This window comes from Bufo bufo, chromosome 1, assembly GCF_905171765.1.
Source record: "Bufo bufo chromosome 1, aBufBuf1.1, whole genome shotgun sequence".
NCBI lineage: Eukaryota > Metazoa > Chordata > Amphibia > Anura > Bufonidae > Bufo > Bufo bufo.
The window spans coordinates 259,795,266-259,814,038 of NC_053389.1; the positions used below are offsets into that span (position 1 = coordinate 259,795,266).

Here is an 18,773-nt window from a genome sequence, read left to right on the forward strand (position 1 = left end):
CAGAAAGACGCAGCAGTTGGCACCTGTGTTTCGTCATCATCAGAGACGTGCTTAGGTGGTATTCCCATGTCCTCATCATCAGGAAAAATAAGTGGTTGTGCGTTAGTGCATTCTATCTCTTCCACCCCTGGGGAAGGGCTAGGTGGATGCCCTTGGGAAACCCTGGCAGCAGAGTCTTCAAACAGCATAAGAGACTGCTGCATAACTTGAGGCTCAGACAGTTTCCCTGATATGCATGGGGGTGATGTGACAGACCGATGGGCTTGGTTTTCATGCGCCATCTGTGCGCTTTCTGCAGAAGACTGGGTGGGAGATAATGTGAACGTGCTGGATCCACTGTCGGCCACCCAATTTACTAATGCCTGTACCTGCTCAGGCCTTACCATCCTTAGAACGGCATTGGGCCCCACCAAATATCGCTGTAAATTCTGCTGGCTACTGGGATCTGAGGTAGTTGGTTCACTAGGACGTGTGGCTGTGGCAGAACGGCCACGTCCTCTCCCAGCACCAGAGGGTCCACTAACACCACCACGACTATGTCCACGTCCGCGTCCCTTATTAGATGTTTTCCTCATTGTTCCCGTTCACCACAATTTTGAGAATGGCAAATTTGGGAATAGTTTTTCAACCCAGAAAAAAAAGTGTGCTTTTACGGTCACTACAAATAACTTGACCAGCTAAAACAGTACAGATTTGGTTGAATAGAGATGTGAGGCCTGTTTTTTTTTGCGCTGTGTGACAGGTATAGGTTTAATCACAGAATCAGACTTCTATCAGCACGCTAGCGTGTGTCTTAGGTTTTTCTGAATGACACTATCAGTACCTTCAATGTAAGATATTCTTTTTAGGATAGATTTCAAGTAGGCCTCAAATACCAGAAACTAGTTATTTTGAGAATGGCAAATTTGGGAATGGTTTTTCAACCCAGAAAAAAAAGTGTGCTTTTACGGTCACTACAAATAACTTGACCAGCTAAAACAGTGCTGATTTGGTTGAATAGAGATGTGAGACCTGTTTTTTTTTTGCGCTGTGTGACAGGTATAGGTTTAATCACAGAATCAGACTTCTATCAGCACGCTAGCGTGTGTCTTAGGTTTTTCTGAATGACACTATCAGTACCTTCAATGTAAGATATTCTTTTTGGGATAGATTTCAAGTAGGCCTCAAATACCAGAAACTAGTTATTTTGAGAATGGCAAATTTGGGAATGGTTTTTCAACCCAGAAAAAAAAGTGTGCTTTTACGGTCACTACAAATAACTTGACCAGCTAAAACAGTGCAGATTTGGTTGAATAGAGATGTGAGACCTGTTTTTTTTTGCGCTGTGGGACAGGTATAGGTTTAATCACAGAATCAGACTTCTATCAGCACGCTAGCGTGTGTCTTAGGTTTTTCTGAATGACACTATCAGTACCTTCAATGTAAGATATTCTTTTTGGGATAGATTTCAAGTAGGCCTCAAATACCAGAAACTAGTTATTTTGAGAATGGCAAATTTGGGAATGGTTTTTCAACCCAGAAAAAAAAGTGTGCTTTTACAGTCACTACAAATAACTTGACCAGCTAAAACAGTACAGATTTGGTTAAATAGAGATGTGAGGCCTGTTTTTTTTTGCGCTGTGTGACAGGTATAGGTTTAATCACAGAATCAGACTTCTATCTGCACGCTAGCGTGTGTCTTAGGTTTTTCTGAATGACACTATCAGCACCTTCAATGTAAGATATCCTTTTTGGGATAGATTTCAAGTAGGCCTCAAATACCAGAAACTAGTTATTTTGAGAATGGCAAATTTGGGAATAGTTTTTCAACCCAGAATAAAAAGTGTGCTTTTACGGTCACTACAAATAACTTGACCAGCTAAAACAGTTCAGATTTGGTTGAATAGAAATGTCAGGTCTATTTTTTAGGCGCTGGGTGACAGGCTCAACTTGCCCCTGATGTAATATATGGCCAAAAAATAACCACACTGTTGATGGTTAAATGCACTTGGGTGACACAGGCTCAGCCTGCACCAGATGTAGTATATGGCCAAAAAATAATCAGACTGTTGATGGTTAAATGCACTTGGGTGACACAGGCTCAGCCTGCAGCTGATGTAGTATATGGCCAAAAAATAACCAGACTGTTGATGGTTAAATGCACTTCGGTGACACAGGCTCAGCCTGCAGCTGATGTAGGATATAGCACAAAATAACCACACTATCGATGGTTAAATACACTTGGTGATAGCTTGTGCTGGCGCACCACAAGTCACAAAATGGCCGCCGATCACCCCAGAAAAAAAGTGATCTAAAAACGCTCTGGGCAGCCTCAAAAAAGTGAGCAGGTCAATAATAGCACTTCAATGATCCACAGCTGCAGATCGATCACAGAATGAAGTCTTTTGGAGGAGTTAATCTGCCTAATCTCGCCCTAACGTCGCAGCTGCAACCTCTCCCTACACTGATCATAGCAGAGTGACGTGCGGCGCTACGTGACTCCAGCTTAAATAGAGGCTGGGTCACATGCTGCACTGGCCAATCACAGCCATGCCAATAGTAGGCATGGCTGTGATGGCCTCTTGGGCCAAGTAGTATGACGCTTGTTGATTGGCTGCTTTGCAGCATTTCAAAAAGCGCCAAAGAAAGCGCCGAACGCCGAACCCGAACACGGACTTTTACGAAAAGGTTCGGGTCCGTGTCACGGACACCCCAAAATTCGGTACGAACCCGAACTATACAGTTCGGGTTCGCTCATCCCTAATCATGAATAAATAGGGAGGAAAAAATGACAAATATTCGATATAACGAATATATAGCACTATATTCTAAATATTTGCAAATTCTCTAAGTGGCGATATTCGATTTGCTTTTCGAATATTCGTGCTCAGCACTATTTATTAAGAGGTTCTGCTTTTTAACAAATCAGGCGCATCTCACACCAGTGCAGGGAGATGGCGGACGGATCCGCTAGTCTCTATATATCTCCACTAGTGTGTTTACAAACACACCGCACCAGCACATGCCTCAAGTAAGGCCATACTGGGGCTTTAGCCTAAGGGGAGGCCCCCATGATTAAATTTTGGTGAGGGGACGGGTGAAGCAAGTGTTAATGTTAGAAGGAGAGGGGGGGTGTCACTAGGGGAGGGGTTAAAGCTTTATAAAGGGGGCGGTTAGGGTGACGGGCGCCATTTTATATCACTCATTGAGAGAAAAGCTTACTGTGGAAAAAGTCTGAGGAGATGTTGCGGGCGGCAGCGGAGGCCTATGGTCCATGGTGGCTACAGGAGCAGATGGCAGGCTTGCAGGGGAGGCGGCGGGTGCATCAGGCCCGCAGTCAGGAGGGAAACAGCCGTGGCGGGCACATCCGCCGGCGCGCCTTAGCCCTAGTGAGACCCCCAGGGCTCAGTGCCGGATAGAGAGCCTCTCCAGGGACCCTCCACAAAGGGGGAACAGTGGGCAGCCCATTGTCACGTCCTCCCGGTGTGGGAGGAATCTCCTTGTATGGCGGAGCCCAGAGCAGGGTGCCCATGTCCTCACCAGCAAGCAGCAATGGTTCTGGAGCAGGAACTGCTGGCTTCCCCCCCAGCAGAGGTGGAAGCTGCAGGAGCACGGAGACTGGGCAGTTAGAGGACTGTAGTGTACCAAGGCTTTTTGGTAGGGACAGCCTGCATAGGGATCCCCCAGCAAACCTGGAGGAAGATGAAGATTTGGGGTCGCATCAGAGCACACCCAGTATGGACGGAGCTGGGATGCAGTCTGGAAGTGGCGGGTCAGCAGGAACAAGAAGAAGGGAAGATATGCCTGGACAAGACGGAAGACTGGAGCCAGGACCATCGGCTGTGGGGTTCACAACGCCCAGGCAGCTAGGTGAGACAACTTGGGGATCCTTGCATTTGCTAGGTAGCAGCCTGGGGGGTATGGGGGCTGGGGGGAGTCATGGGGAGCTAGTTGGGGGCCTGGGGCACCTGCTGAGCAGCCTTGCGGGTTGGACTAATGGTTTGGGGAGGGGGTTTTTCCCCGACGCCTGGACAAGACGGAAGACTGGAGCCAGGACCATCGGCTGTGGGGTTCACAGCGCCCGGACAGCCAGGTGAGACAACTTGGGGATGCTTGCATTCGCTAGGTGGCAGCCTGGGGGGTATGGGGGCTGGAGGGAGTCATGGCTAGTTAGGGGCCTGGGGCACCTGCTGAGCAGCCTTGCGGGTTGGGCTAATGGTTTGGGGGAGTTTTTTTTTCCCCGTTACCAGATTGCAGGGTTGGTGCGGGGGCGAGTGGGGCCGTGGGGAGTCTGCCGTCTAGGGCTGGGGGTTCAGTGTCTGTGCAGGCACAGGCCGGGGGGGGGGGGGAAGATGACAGGCCTAAGGTGGACGACGGGACAAAAGGAGAAGTATACGTATGCTTTGACGCCCGCGCATTTGAAGCAGGACATGCGGGAGCGCATATGGAGGGGGGAGTATGTAGGTATATTTTTATTACTTCCATAAGAGCATTTTAATTTAGACAGGACGAAGAAGGATAAGGGAAAAAAGGATGAGGAAGAGAAGCACAGGCATAGATTGATCCCACGCACTTTCTCTAATTGGTTACAAGCATTTGCCATTTTAGCGAGTGTTATAGGGGAAAAAACACAGAGTGTTGCTCGGCACTGTTCTGCTATTTAGATGCGATAGGGGAGGCGTACCGGGTTTATGGGGGTTTGGGTTGGCTCCGTTATGATGAGCAGTTTAGGCAGAGAAAGGCAGTTCGCCCTAACATAAGGTACAGTAGAGGGTCTTCTGTGGGAATCATTGAGTGCAGGTACATGGGCGGCTTATGAAAAAGCCTGGAGTCTTTGGGAGTGTTGGTGTGAGAGTATTGGGGTGAGGGTGGATGAAGGGGAATTCCCATTTTTGTTATTCTTGGGTCGCATTAGAGAGGAGGGTTGGTCAGTAGCACAGTTGAATAGATGTGTTGCGGGTTAAGCCTTCGGTTTCAAGGCAAGGGGTCTCCCAGATGTTGCAAAGGATTTCTTAGTTAAACAAGTTTTGAAGGGTTGGAGAATGGGTAGGCGAACAGAGGACAGAAGGAGGTCGGTGTCATTTACTTTATTGTTGAAAATGGGTGGGCAGGTAGAATTAGTTTGTAGTTCACTTGGTGAAGTCTGTTCATTTAAGTTGGCTTTTTCATTGGCCTTTTTTGGGGCTTTCCGTTTGGGGGAATTGGTATGCAAAAGTGTCAGGTGTGTGTGGGGGGCCTTTATGCGGAAGATGTAGATCTGTATTAGGACAAGGTCGTAATTAGGATTCGGATGTCTAAAATGGATAGGGAGGGTAGATGGCGCAGGGTTAGTTAGTTTTTGGTTCCGAGGTGGTTTTTGTGCCCGGTGAAGTGTTTGTAGGATTACAGTGCGGGGGCAAGTCCCAGTAGCGGACCTCTTCTTAGGCACAAAGATGGGTCCTTTTTGTCACGTTTTCAGCTTTTGGCGGTTTTTAAGAAGTGTTTGATAGGCTTGAAGGTTGATCCATCAGATTTTACAGGTTGGGACGGAGGCAGCAAGGTTGGTGATGAGTGAGGAGGTTATCAAAAGGATAGGCAGATGGGAGTCTATCAGGTTCAGATCGTATTTGAGGTCAAATAGTTTGGTATAAAGGTTGATTGAGTGGTAACATGTTTATTTTGTTTTCTGTTCTAGTGAGTTCCGCAGCGTTAGTGTGGATTCTTGGGCACTCATTTGTTTTTTTGGTGTGCGCTTCTGGCAGATGTCCGGCCAAATCGGTTTTGAGAGGGAGGTCACGGTCGTGCGGTGGCTTGGGTCTCAAGGTATGTTGTGGGGAAGTGTCCTACAGGAAGTACTTTAGTCGTTTAGATAGGGCCCCGGACATTTTAGTTTTGCATGTCAGGGGGAATAATTTGGGGATCAAGCCAGTTAAGGAATTAATTAGGGACATTAAGTTTGACCTGCTGAGACTGTGGTCATTATTTCCAACTTTGATTACAGTGTAGTCTGACATTGTTCCCCAGTGTAAGTGGTGGAAGGAGAGGTCAGTGGAATGTGTCAATAAGGCTCGCAACAAGGTTAACAGGGCGGTAGGAAAGTTTGTGGCTAGGAACGGAGCAGTGGCGGTCAGGCATCTGGAATTGGAGTCGGGTGTTGGTGAATTTTGGAGGTCGAACGGGGTTCACCTTAATGCGGTGGGCATTGGCCTCTCATGGACTCCCATGGTTGGGCACTTGGTAAGGTCGGAGAGGCGTCCATCAGTTTGTGTCTTCGAGCTAGTGTTCTGTGGCTGGAGGCAAGGTGGATTTGCTAGGTTGTTTGGGGGCCAATATTAATATTTTGGGGCTTCTAGGACCTCCCTCGTCTGGGTTAATTTATTGTTAAAGGGGTTGCCCAGACATACCTCCATTTTTACCCAGGCAGCCCCCCTGACTTGAGCATCGGAGAAGTTCATGCTCTGATGCTCTCCTTTGCCTTGCGCTAAATCGCGCAGGGCAAAGGCATTTTCAGGAATTCCGGTGACGAACCAGGCTCTCCATGGGGCTTCCAGGAAGCCCGGTGACGTCACCGGCACTGATGGGCAGACTTTAGCGCTGCCCTAGCCAGTAAAACGGCTAGGGCAGCGCTAAAGCACGACCATCAGAGCCGGTGACGTTACCGAACACACTGCTGGGTGGAAGCCTCCGCCCGGCAGTGTGTTATTGTAAACAAAAGAGCCTGTGCCCTGCGCGATCTAGCGCAGGAGAAGGGAGCGCATCAGAGCATAAGACATTTTTAGGCCTCTCAGATAATGCTGTGCACTACACTGTGTATTGGTGTAGTAAACACGTATATATGCTGCTAGTTTGAATATAATGAACAACCCCCACCAAAAAAATAGTGAAATAGGGAATGGATTTGGGTCTAAATTTGTTATTACTCCCAGATACTTTTGTGTTCTACTCTGTCTATTAGTGTAGTAATCACCTATATATGCTGCTAGTTTGACTATAATCAGTCTCTAATAAAAAAAAAAATTGATTGGAAGCGTGTTTATTAGAGATGAGCAAACTTGTGTTCCGTGGTAGCACAATCCATAATGGAATTCTTAGAAAACCCGAACCCTGTACGCCGAACTTGAAAACACAAGTTTGCTTATCCCTAGTGTTTATGAACACAGAAATTCGTTATCCCTCACAGATATATTTGTGAGCTGGCCTGTGTATTGGTGCTGATCACCTATATGCTGATTTAATTAACCTGAACAAATTCCTAAAAACATTTAAATTCCAACCTCGTGGAAACTGAAAATATGTAAACGGACGAGGCTTGACGTTCAATTTCTCCTTAATACACAAAGGTAGATTGCTGATATGGCTTGTGTCTTGTAGCAATCACATATGTATGCTGGTTTAATTACATTTAACAATGCCCAAAATTTTCTTATTGTGACTGTGTGGAAACGGAATATACATAAATGGAGAATGGACGATTGAGGCATGAAGCTCGATTTCAAGTTAACACACACAGGTACATGCACATAGATTGCTGCCACACCATGGGCACTGCTGCAGTAATCCCGTATATATGCTGCTTAATTAAATTGAAAGCACCCCCCCAAAAAAATATATTTTTAATTGAGACCATGTAGAAACTTAAAATACATTAATGGAGCATGGAAGATTGAGGCATGAAGCTCGATTTCAAGTTAACACACACAGGTAGATTGCTGCCACACTGCCACAGAAAAGGTTTTCTGTGAAAATGGGGAAACAAAATTAAAGTATTTGCTTGCAGGTAGCTGCTTTTGAGGTGCACCTGCACTTCTGATAGCAAGCAAAGCCACAGGTCCTGTCTCTTCTCTCCCTGTATGTCAGCTGCCCTACTTCTCTCTATTGTACATAACACACACAATTCTTCTTTGCAATCCTAGACTTACCCTTCACTTTCCCTGTCAATAAGCTTGATTGATTGATTTCTGACTGTCCCTGATTGATTGACATTATAAGACCCAACCACCCTCCTTTACAGCCCAACATAGAATGGCGTTCTGCTCGTTCTGCTAGGGCACCTCCCTGACTGCTGCAGCACTGATTGGCTCATGCAGGCTGTCTGTCAGTCTGGAAGCCAATAAGGGCAAGCCCATCCCAGACTTCCTTTCAGGGTCATTTGAGAACCCTTCTTCTTCCTCACTAGTTTTTTTTTCCTGTCGACATGCACACTAAAATGGCGCTATGTGCTTGGTTCAAAATGGTTTGTTCATCCTTATCCATACCCTAACAGGCCCCGTAAGCTTTAGACAGCAAGGTATTTACACATTTATGGCTGTGGAAAGGCAATATTGCTTAGTCACCTACCCCATTTTGAGACAGCTGGCCATCTGTATTTAAAATGTAAACCCCTCAGCCCGGGAATTACAGAAGGAGTTAACACAGACCTAATTGCTTAACTGTGGTTCTGAAGAGAGACTGTAAAGTGTCCTTAGAGAGAGAGACAAGGAATACTACAACTACCATAATTGTTGCTGCCTATACAAGGCTACTGGAAAAATCCGAGAATACTGGAAATGTGCCTTTTACTGTTGCATGTACTACTACTACCATCTTCAAGTCAGTAAAAAAAGACTATTTATTGGAACCTGCGACCTGGTTATTGACTCATACATTGAGTTATTGACTCATACATCTGCCCACCCTCTGCATCTGTAATCCTGCTTTGCACTCTGCAAAACTGTTTACCATCAAGTGCACCCCAACTACTACCAGGCAGGAGCCCCAATACCAGAGTGTGCACTGAGGGAAGAAAGGGTGCACCCTCCAGTCACTGCTCTGAGGAGCGCCAGAGTGGAGGTTGGCACCATGAACTGTGAGTACTACCACCACTCTCATCACTACAACTACCACTCCTCCCTTTCTCACCTCCCCTCTATGTAGCTGCACAACACTGTACACCAAAATTGCTCCAAAATTTGGGCACAAAACAGAAACTGGACGGATCCCATTCTAAACAGTGGGGTACATTTGACGCCAATTAGTTTAACTTTTCAGTGTTTTGCTGATAAAATGGAGCAGAACAATGGAAGTCAATAGCGCTAATGTGTAAGCAGTCTATGTAGTGTATTTGAGGACTCTTTAATGTACACTGAACTGGTAGGAGGCTGCCTACACCCAATTTCCCACACTAGTTCCTTCACAACAAGAGTCTTTATACTTACAGCAAGTATTTTTTTTAACTAATTAGCTGTCACATGACTAAGATTCTGACAAATATAAAAGGATAAGTAAGCATAAAATAAGGATGGTATATTTCCTGCTATAAGCCAAAAAAACTGCTGTAATATAGAGACCATACTGTTACAGTTTTACTTTTTTTTTAATGGTTGTTCATGACGTTTTATTCTAGGCCATTAATATTCTATTGGTAGGAGGTTGAACTAGCAATAACCTGCCAATTATCTGAATGAAGCATGTGTGCAGTGACCTGCTGGTTCACTGCTAAAAGGCTAATGATATGGTTCACTGGCAAAAGGGTTAATACTATAAAGCTATGGTTCACTGTTAAAGTTATGATGTTTACTGTGATGCTGTGTGTTATGTATTTCAAAAGGCTATGCATATGGGAAGAAAATAGTTAACCAGCAGTTCTTAGTTACAGTTGCTGGGTAGTGGGCTGGTGCCATTTCCCCTGGTTAGTGAGTTTTCTAGTAAGAAAGCCAGAGAAAAGACATGTCTTGTGTGTGCTAAGAAAGTATCCTTCTCCAGGAAAACACCATTCCTGTAAGTGAAAGCTGCCTGAAAAACAATTATGCAAAGAACCAACCTCTGGGGGAAAGAAGCAGTGAATTTTTGCAGAAGGTTGAGGATGAATTTAAAAGCCATGTTTGGACAAAGTTAGTGAAGTTCTACTAGGAGGTACCTGCTTAGGGCACCATGTTGCCCACTAGAAGCCATGAATACCTCCCTTGTACCTTGTACAGCATGCACTGATGCCACAATTTGTTTAGGGGTCACATTCTGTTAGCCACTGCTGCTCAGCCCTAGTCACTTAATTGGGACTCAGCAGACACAGTCACATTTTTATGTATGGCACTGTGCTTGTGTAAAGGGATGCAACCCATTTATTCAGCTGTGGATTTTCACAGATTGTGATGAAAAAAATAATTGTGGTACCACTACATGCTATACCAAGGTACAAGAGAGGGATTCATGGCATCTAGAGGGCAATGTAGTGCCCTATGGAGGTACCACACGGATTGCATAACAACCTGCTATGTGCATGAAGCCTTAGAACGGCCTCTTCATACTACAGATGTAGCATCGCTAGAGATCACAGTTTTCACATAGCGTTACTAATGAAGCGCGTCTTCTCCTCCTTCACTCTGAACTGTAACAGCAATACACAACAAGGCCAGTAGATGGCAGTGTTAACTTTAAGTACATAATGACACTACAGTACACTATACCCGATCCTTTTCCGCAACCTTTCTCCACACATCCCTCCACATCTTCCCCACTCCTACTCTGCTTGCATTTTTAGTAAAAAATAACAATTTATAGTGTATATGTATAGTGTATACTCGTCATGGAGCACTGCTACTTGGTGCCCCATGACTAGTATACACGTCATGGCCTTAAACTGTTACACACAGCCAGGGATCTCAGCTGACTGACCAGGACCAATGAGGTCGGTCCCCAGCCGGCGATCGCTCTGATGCCTCTGATGCCCGATCCTAATGCCGGCTGAAAGGTTCTGATCCCCACAGTCAGTGACTATAATTATATAATATATAATGCCTATATATATATATATATATATATAATGCCCCATTTCAGGATGAAATGACCGCTGCAGCCCCCCCCCCCCCCCCCCTTCCTCTCTTCGGGCGAGATCCACTGACCTGTTTAAAGATGAAAGTTGAGAAATAAAGACTCAACTTAATCGGCCTTAAAACCCTCCAACTGAAAACACCCAGAGAGTGAGAGCTGATGGGGGTGATGTTACCATGCCCTGCTCTCTGCCAGGATGAGGGGGTAAATAAATTGTCAATATTGTCAATATGTCGTAAATATATTGTCACATATAGATATATTTATACTTTATATGTGTCCATATACTTGTGCTTGATTTACATATAGTAGTAAGGTGCAGGGGCTCACACCCCGGATGTAATGGATAGTGGGGGTTTACTACCCTACTGGATCACCCAATCCCAGTAGAAAAAAGTCACAAGAAGAATAAAAATCAAGGTGTGCACTCTTTCTTCAAGTTTTGCATACAGGACTAATTATTTATTCATACACAGATAAACAAAATGTATAAAGATCAAAATATGTATACATACACTTGGAAAAATTATAAAAATAAAAATCATCTAAATACATAATTCCATTATTGATTACAATGCATGATTATATAGAGAATAAATGGGGATCACTAGCAAACCATGCATGGCAATGTCATTGTCATGCCCCACTCTGACGATGTGCGGAGGTCGGCCAGGATTGCAGCACGAGTTTAGTGTTTGTTTTGGAGTCGTGCTGGATCCACCCCTCATCAGGTGCACTGGGTGGAGTCATTAGTTTAAATAGCTCCTCTGCCCAGTGCCCTGAGCGGATTATATTCATTATTGTGATCTTGGAAGCTAGGAAGGAAGGTTGGCTGTCTGCTCCAGCTCAGGAAGATAAGTGTTGTTTCTAGTTGGTTGTTTTGTGTCATCTTTCCCATCCAGGTTCTGTGCGAGCAGGCTGCTCCTATTTCCCACTTCATCATCTCAGGGAATTCAGGGTTTTGTCAGCCCAGGCATGGGGACATCTCAGATCTACCTTCAAGATCTGTAGATGGGCTGAGCAGTGCAGAGAAAGAGGTCAGGGATTAGCTAGGAGGTGACCCTTCCCCTGTCTCTCGCCCAGAGCCTGGTTGGTTCGTTATCTGTCATACTGAGTGCACGCCCGCCGTGACAGTCATATGGTATGTTCTCCCTCAGTGTCTCACAATATTAAATATTCATTATAGATTCATGTCGCATTTCATGTACTTCATTGACCTACACCCCACATTACTAGGACACAGATCCCCACCCTTCCCCCACATCATACATAACATCCAATTGAATGGCTGAACCTGAACAAAATCCCATGTTTAAAGCTTAAACTGAATGTTAATGGCTGAACAAAAATGTATCCCACCTTTCACTTTCAAGTAGGAAACCGTTTGCTCCATAACTGGTGGGATCAGTTCTCCTTTGTTTTTGTTCTTTAGGCTGGAATCAAAAAGAAGAGCAGCATGAACAAGGCATGGAAGATTGGGATTTGATTAGATGTTCCTATTGTTATATTAAAGGAGTTTTATGCAAACATTCACAAATTGACAGGTATGCAACCCTATTGTACAGCAAATAAATATTCCAGCAAAGAGGGTTGCTTGAAAACAAAAAAAACAAAAAAAAGTTTTATTAAATATACTTTTTTTTTTTTTTAAATGAAGGAAGGGGAAATAGCAAAATATATGAGACAGGGGAAGAAAACAATCAGAGAGTCACTGTGTGTGACACACAGCAAAGCGAACGCTCCGCATTGATGCAGGGGTGGAATTCAGAGAGCGTTCGCTTTGCTGTGTGTCACACACGGTGACTCTCTGATTGTTTTCTTCCCCAGTCTCATATTTTGCTATTTCCCCTTCCTTCCTTTTTTTTAAAAAAAATTATATTCAATAAAACTTTTTTGTTTTCAAACAACCCTCTTTGCTGGAATATGAGTTTTATGCAAATATTAAATTAAATCCAATTGGTGGGGGCTGTGAAGCCTGCTGATTCCTGGTGACAGTGCACTAAGCTACTATCCCAAATCGGCATATTATACTTTCATCTGTTTCAGGCCAGACCCCTTCAAATTCACCTTCTCTCAAATCAAAATGTGTTTGTGTTGCAAACTTTCCATTCCCCAGGTATACTGCTGACCAGTTATATTCTTGTCATCGAGCCCGGGAAGTAACCAACTTACAGCAAACATTTCTGGCAGCTATCATTTAGTCACAGGGTCACCCAGGTTCCATAAAAATGAATATTCTGTGTGCTGACCTAACCCTTGCAGTCTATCTAGCCATGCAACTCATATGATGCACATGCATGTGACAAATCCACCAACATTGATATAACTTATTCCACCACACGGTACACAAGAAATAATGTCATACTGTAAAACTAAATAAGGCTGCTATATAACACTCATATACCTATACAACAGCTAGAGTGCCCTTGATGGCTTAAGCATCAGAAGATCTGTACTAACAATGCTATCATATACCAGCAGAATACACCCTTTAAATATTGTAACCCATGCACAGAAGAGTGTAGCATTATATTAAGTCTATCCCTGGTGGTCTCGGATGGTGTCAGACTTTGGACACAAACTTCTAAAGGAGGAATGGTAACATCCCAATGTCAATTTATTCTTATATTTCCAGCAGAAATAACAGAGGAACAGAACATTGTAGCTTTAAAAAATAAATAAAAAAAGGTGCTCCGCCTCCAGGTATTTGTTAAAACAAGTTAGGAGGTCCTCTTTGCACAAGAAAATTATGATTGCTGACTGCTTCCACTAGAGGGAGCTCACACCTTTCATATTTATAAAGCCCCTTTTTAAAGTAAAGCTATAGAAATACATATTTGTTTAACCTCCCCCTAATGGCAGCTGCTAGAAGAAATGATATAAAAGCTTTTTGCATGGACTGATCCAGCATCTTATAATGGCTCTCATAAAATGGTGGGGCTTATAGGTCCAGAAGAAATATAACATTTGGAGCTGCCTTTGGAGAAAATAAATTACCACTATTTATTTGAATCAAGACTTATTAGAATTAATTGATGATAAGGGGGTTGGGCCCTGAGAATAATTTCCTCAGGTGGGCCCAAGGAACCCCAGTCCTACCCTGGGTGAATCTTAATTAACCCTGTAACACCCAGCATCCCTTGCCCTGTGTACATCTCTGACTAGAGTTCCCCTACATTTTATACATCATTAAAGGATAAAGAATAAACAATGTTCTAGGGGAATATGATAATCACTGAAATAAGTTATCATTATGTGGCAGGCAGCACCTCAAACCTATTAGCATATTATGTTCCCTAAAAATGGTTGAAATCACTGCACAGTCAAATTCTGTGTTTGTTTCACAGATAATTACCTTCTTCCAGCACAGTTTGTTATCACTGGGAAAGTGGCAAATTCCAAGCAGTTCTTAGAAGTTAATTTGCTTTCTGTTAATTAATTCTGTAGGTTTTGTACAAAAAAAAATAAAAAAATCAGCGCTTTGCTTTGCGTCTGTTCTGAGATTTGGCTACAGTAATGAGTCTGTATGTTATGTATGTGAAAGAGGGAAGAGGTTCAGTGAGTAAAGGTTCATTATGGTGAGTGTCATGGAGCCACATTAATAACTGTGATACTGTATAATGATCGCCTCAGTTAAGGTTGCCGGCTGGGTCATTGAAGCACCCAAATTATTGTTGACCCCAAATGGTTCAATAACCTGCAGCTCATCTGCAGATGAGTAATGGGAACTAATAATTGTGTTTTTGTCGTGTCTGAAGACATCAGGATGATCAAGACATTACTACAGAATTCAGAGAAAAAGTCTCCAATTACATAGTATATGAAAAAAAGCACAACAATGTATACAGTGCACACACATACACGTAGTATATACATAAAGACATCCATACAATATACATACATATTTTACACACAAATACATAGAAATACACATACAAATGCAGTATTCACGTGTAAATCCATACACACACTATACTTCACACACTATACACACACTATAATTCATACTGTGTGTATATATATATATATATATATATATATTGGGGGGATTCGCTCTGATGGGCAGGTTAGCGGACGCAGTATAGAGGCAACCACAAAGTCTTTAACTTAAACAGTTCAGTGTTATTCACACAGAAGGAAAAAAAAAAAGACAGTTCGCAGTCTTGGTGTTCGTTCACACCATGGAAAGTCCACAGAACAAAACATTCACCTTGTTAGCAGTTTTTCATCAGCGGTCCCCAGCAGGCTTTAGGGGCCTGTTTTCCAGCATGCGGCTCTCAGCCCTTTAGCATGGCACACATCTTCATATCCCAGAACACAGAGACTCCACAGCTTCCCTGTGAGATGGAGGATAATCCACACCACTTGACAGTGCTGACTGCTTTTTATAAGCCTCCCAAGATCCGGCCAGGAACGTGGGGAGTAGCCACCCACCCAGCACTTTGGCTACTCCCAGTAAGAGCTGTCCCAGATCAGCTTTACAGCCATACTAACCAGCTGAAGTATCAGACTGCAATAATGACATTTCAGGAAAAAGAACGGCTCTTACCTCACCGAGGCCAGGAACCTCGGTGACACATACCGCCCATCAATGACGACCCCTTGTTCCTTCCTACAATATGTATATATATACACAGTGCCTTGCAAAAGTATTCACCCCCCTTGACTTTTTTCGTATTTTGGTACCCCACAACCTGGAATTAACATGGATTGTTTGAGGATTTGCATCATTTAATTTACAGAACATGTCCACAACTTTGAAGATGTCTTTTTTTTATTGTGAAGCAAACAACAAATAGGACAAAATAACAGAAAAAGTCAATGTGCATTACTATTCACCCCCTAAAGGCAATACTTTGTAGAGCCACCTTTTGCTGCAATCACAGCTCCAAGTCGCTTTGGATAAGTCTCTATGAGCTTGCCACATCTTACCACTGGGATTTTTGCCCATTCCTCCTTGCAAAACTGCTCCAGTTCCTTCAAGTTGGATGGTTTGCGCTTGTGAACAGCAATCTTTATATCTGACCACAGATTTTCTATTGGATTGAGATCTGGGCTTTGACTAGGCCATTCCAACACATTTACATGTTTCCTCTTAAACCACTCAAGTGTTGCTTTAGCAGTGTGTTTGGGGTCATTGTCCTGCTGGAAGGTGAACCTCCGTCCTAGTCTCAAATCACGCACAGAGAGGTACAGGTTTTGCTCAAGAATATCCCTGTTTTTAGCACCTTCCATCTTTTCCTCAATTTTGACCAGTTTCAGGCCCCTTGCAGACGAGCGTGACCGGATAAGGTCCGGATGCATTGCGGGAAAATGCACGATTTTTCCGCGTGAGTGCAAAACATTGTAATGCGTTTTGCACGCGCGTGAGAAAAATTGCCATATTTGGTAGCCAAACCCAAACTTCTTCACAGAAGTTCGGGTTTTGGTTCGGTGTTGTGTAGACTGCTATTATTTTCCCTTATAACCATGTGATGAGCGCAGTGACGTCATTAAAGGTCCTTTTCCTGTGCACAGCAAAGATGAAGAGAAAAGAGAAGCCGGGCTGCGCGAGCAAGTGGATTAAGGTGAGTTAAATTATTTTATTTATTTTTTTAACCCCTCAAACCCTATTGTACTATGCATTCTGTATTAAGAATGCTATTATTTTCCCTTATAACCATGTTATAAGGGAAAATAATAATGATCGGGTCTCCATCCTGATCGTCTCCTAGCAACCATGCGTGAAAATCGCACCGCATCCGCACTTGCTTGCAGATGCTTGTGATTTTCACGCAGCCACATTCAGTTCTATGGGGCCTGCGTTGCGTGAAAAACGCAGAATATAGAACATGCTGCGATTTTCATGCAACGCACAAGTGATGCGTGAAAACCAATGCTCATGTACACAGCCCCATAGAATTGAATGGGTCCGGATTTAGTGCGGGTGCAATGCGTTCACCTCACGCATTGCACCCGCGCGGAAATCTTGCCCATGTGAAAGGGGCCTCCCAGTCCCGGTTGCTGAAAAACTTTCCCATAGCATGATGCTGCCACCACCATGTTTCACTGTGGGGATGGTGTTCTTTGGGTAATGTTATGTGTTGGGTTTGCGCCAGACATAGCGTCTTCTTTGATGGCCGAAAAATTCAATTTTAGTCTCATCAGACCAGAGCACTTTCCTCCATACATATTCGGAGTCTCCCACATGCCTTTTCACAAACTCACAAACTTTCACAAACTCACAACATGCCTTATTGTTTTTAGCTGAAAGTAATGGCTTTCTTCTGGCCACTCTGCCATAAAGCCCAACTCTATGGAGCGTACGCTTATTGTAGTGATATGTACAAATACTCCAGTCTCTGCTGTGGAACTCTGCAGATCCTCCAGGGTTACCTTAGGTCTCTGTGCTGCCTCTCTGATTAATGCCCTCCTTGCCCGGTCCGTGAGTTTTGATGGGCGGCCGTCTCTTGGCAGGTTTGTTGTTCTGCCATGTCCTTTCCATTAGGTTCTGATAGATTTGATGGCGTTCCTGGGGATTTGGATATTTTTTTTATAACCTAACCCTGACTTGTACTTCTCCACAACATTGTCCCTTACTTGTTTGGAGAGTTCCTTCGTCTTCATGGCAGTGTTTGGTTAGTGATGCCTCTTGCTTAGGTGTTGCAGCCTCTTGGGCCTTTAGAAAAAGGTGTGTATATGTAATGACAGATCATGTGAAACTTAGATTGCACACAGGTTGATATCATTTCACAAATGATGTGACTTCTGAAGGTAATTGTTTGCACCAGAGCTTTTTATGGGCTTCCTAACAAAGGGGGTGAATACATACGCACATGCCAATTTTCTGTTTTCTTTTTCTAAACAATAGTTTTATTTATATATTTTTCTCATTTCACTTCACCAACTTAGACTATTGTGTTCTGATCCATCACATAAAATTCAGATTAACAAAACATTGAACTTAAGGCTGTAATGTAACAAAATACGAAAAAAGTATACTTTTGCAAGGCACTGTGTATATATATATACAGGGAGTGCAGAATTATTAGGCAAGTTGTATTTTTGAGGATTAATTTTATTATTGAACAACAACCATGTTCTCAATGAACCCAAAAAACTCATTAATATCAAAGCTGAATATTTTTGGAAGTAGTTTTTAGTTTGTTTTTATTTTTAGCTATTTTAGGGGGATATCTGTGTGTGCAGGTGACTATTACTGTACATAATTATTAGGCAACTTAACAAAAAACAAATATATACCCATTTCAATTATTTATTTTTACCAGTGAAACCAATATAACATCTCAACATTCACAAATATACATTTCTGACATTCAAAAACAAAACAAAAACAAATCAGTGACCAATATAGCCACCTTTCTTTGCAATGACACTCAAAAGCCTGCCATCCATGGATTCTGTCAGTGTTTTGATCTGTTTACCATCAACATTGTGTGCAGCAGCAACCACAGTCTCCCAGACACTGTTCAGAGAGGTGTACTGTTTTCCCTCCTTGTAAATCTCACATTTGATGATGGACCACAGGTTCTCAATGGGGTTCAGATCAGGTGAACAAGGAGGCCATGTCATTAGATTTTCTTCTTTTATACCCTTTCTTGCCAGCCACGCTGTGGAGTACTTGGACGCGTGTGATGGAGCATTGTCCTGCATGAAAATCATGTTTTTCTTGAAGGATGCAGACTTCTTCCTGTACCACTGCTTGAAGAAGGTGTCTTCCAGAAACTGGCAGTAGGACTGGGAGTTGAGCTTGGCTCCATCCTCAACCCGAAAAGGCCCCACAAGCTCATCTTTGATGATACCAGCCCAAACCAGTAGTCCACCTCCACCTTGCTGGCGTCTGAGTCGGACTGGAGCTCTCTGCCCTTTACCAATCCAGCTACGGGCCCATCCATCTGGCCCATCAAGACTCACTCTCATTTCATCAGTCCATAAAACCTTAGAAAAATCAGTCTTGAGATATTTCTTGGCCCAGTCCTGACGTTTCAGCTTGTGTGTCTTGTTCAGTG

The 18,773-nt window shown here is 43.6% G+C and overlaps 1 protein-coding gene across 5 annotated transcripts in view; it reads right to left on the reverse strand.

The window, feature by feature from the left end:
* The window catches only part of ARHGAP8 (Rho GTPase activating protein 8), a 126,391-nt gene that overhangs the window by 25,476 nt on the left and 82,142 nt on the right, over positions 1–18,773 (reverse strand). For all 5 annotated transcript variants that reach the window (XM_040439146.1, XM_040439148.1, XM_040439147.1 and 2 more), the window contains one exon: positions 12,124–12,197. In XM_040439146.1, the coding sequence (XP_040295080.1) occupies positions 12,124–12,197 (74 nt within the window). The remainder of the gene's footprint in view (positions 1–12,123; positions 12,198–18,773) is intronic.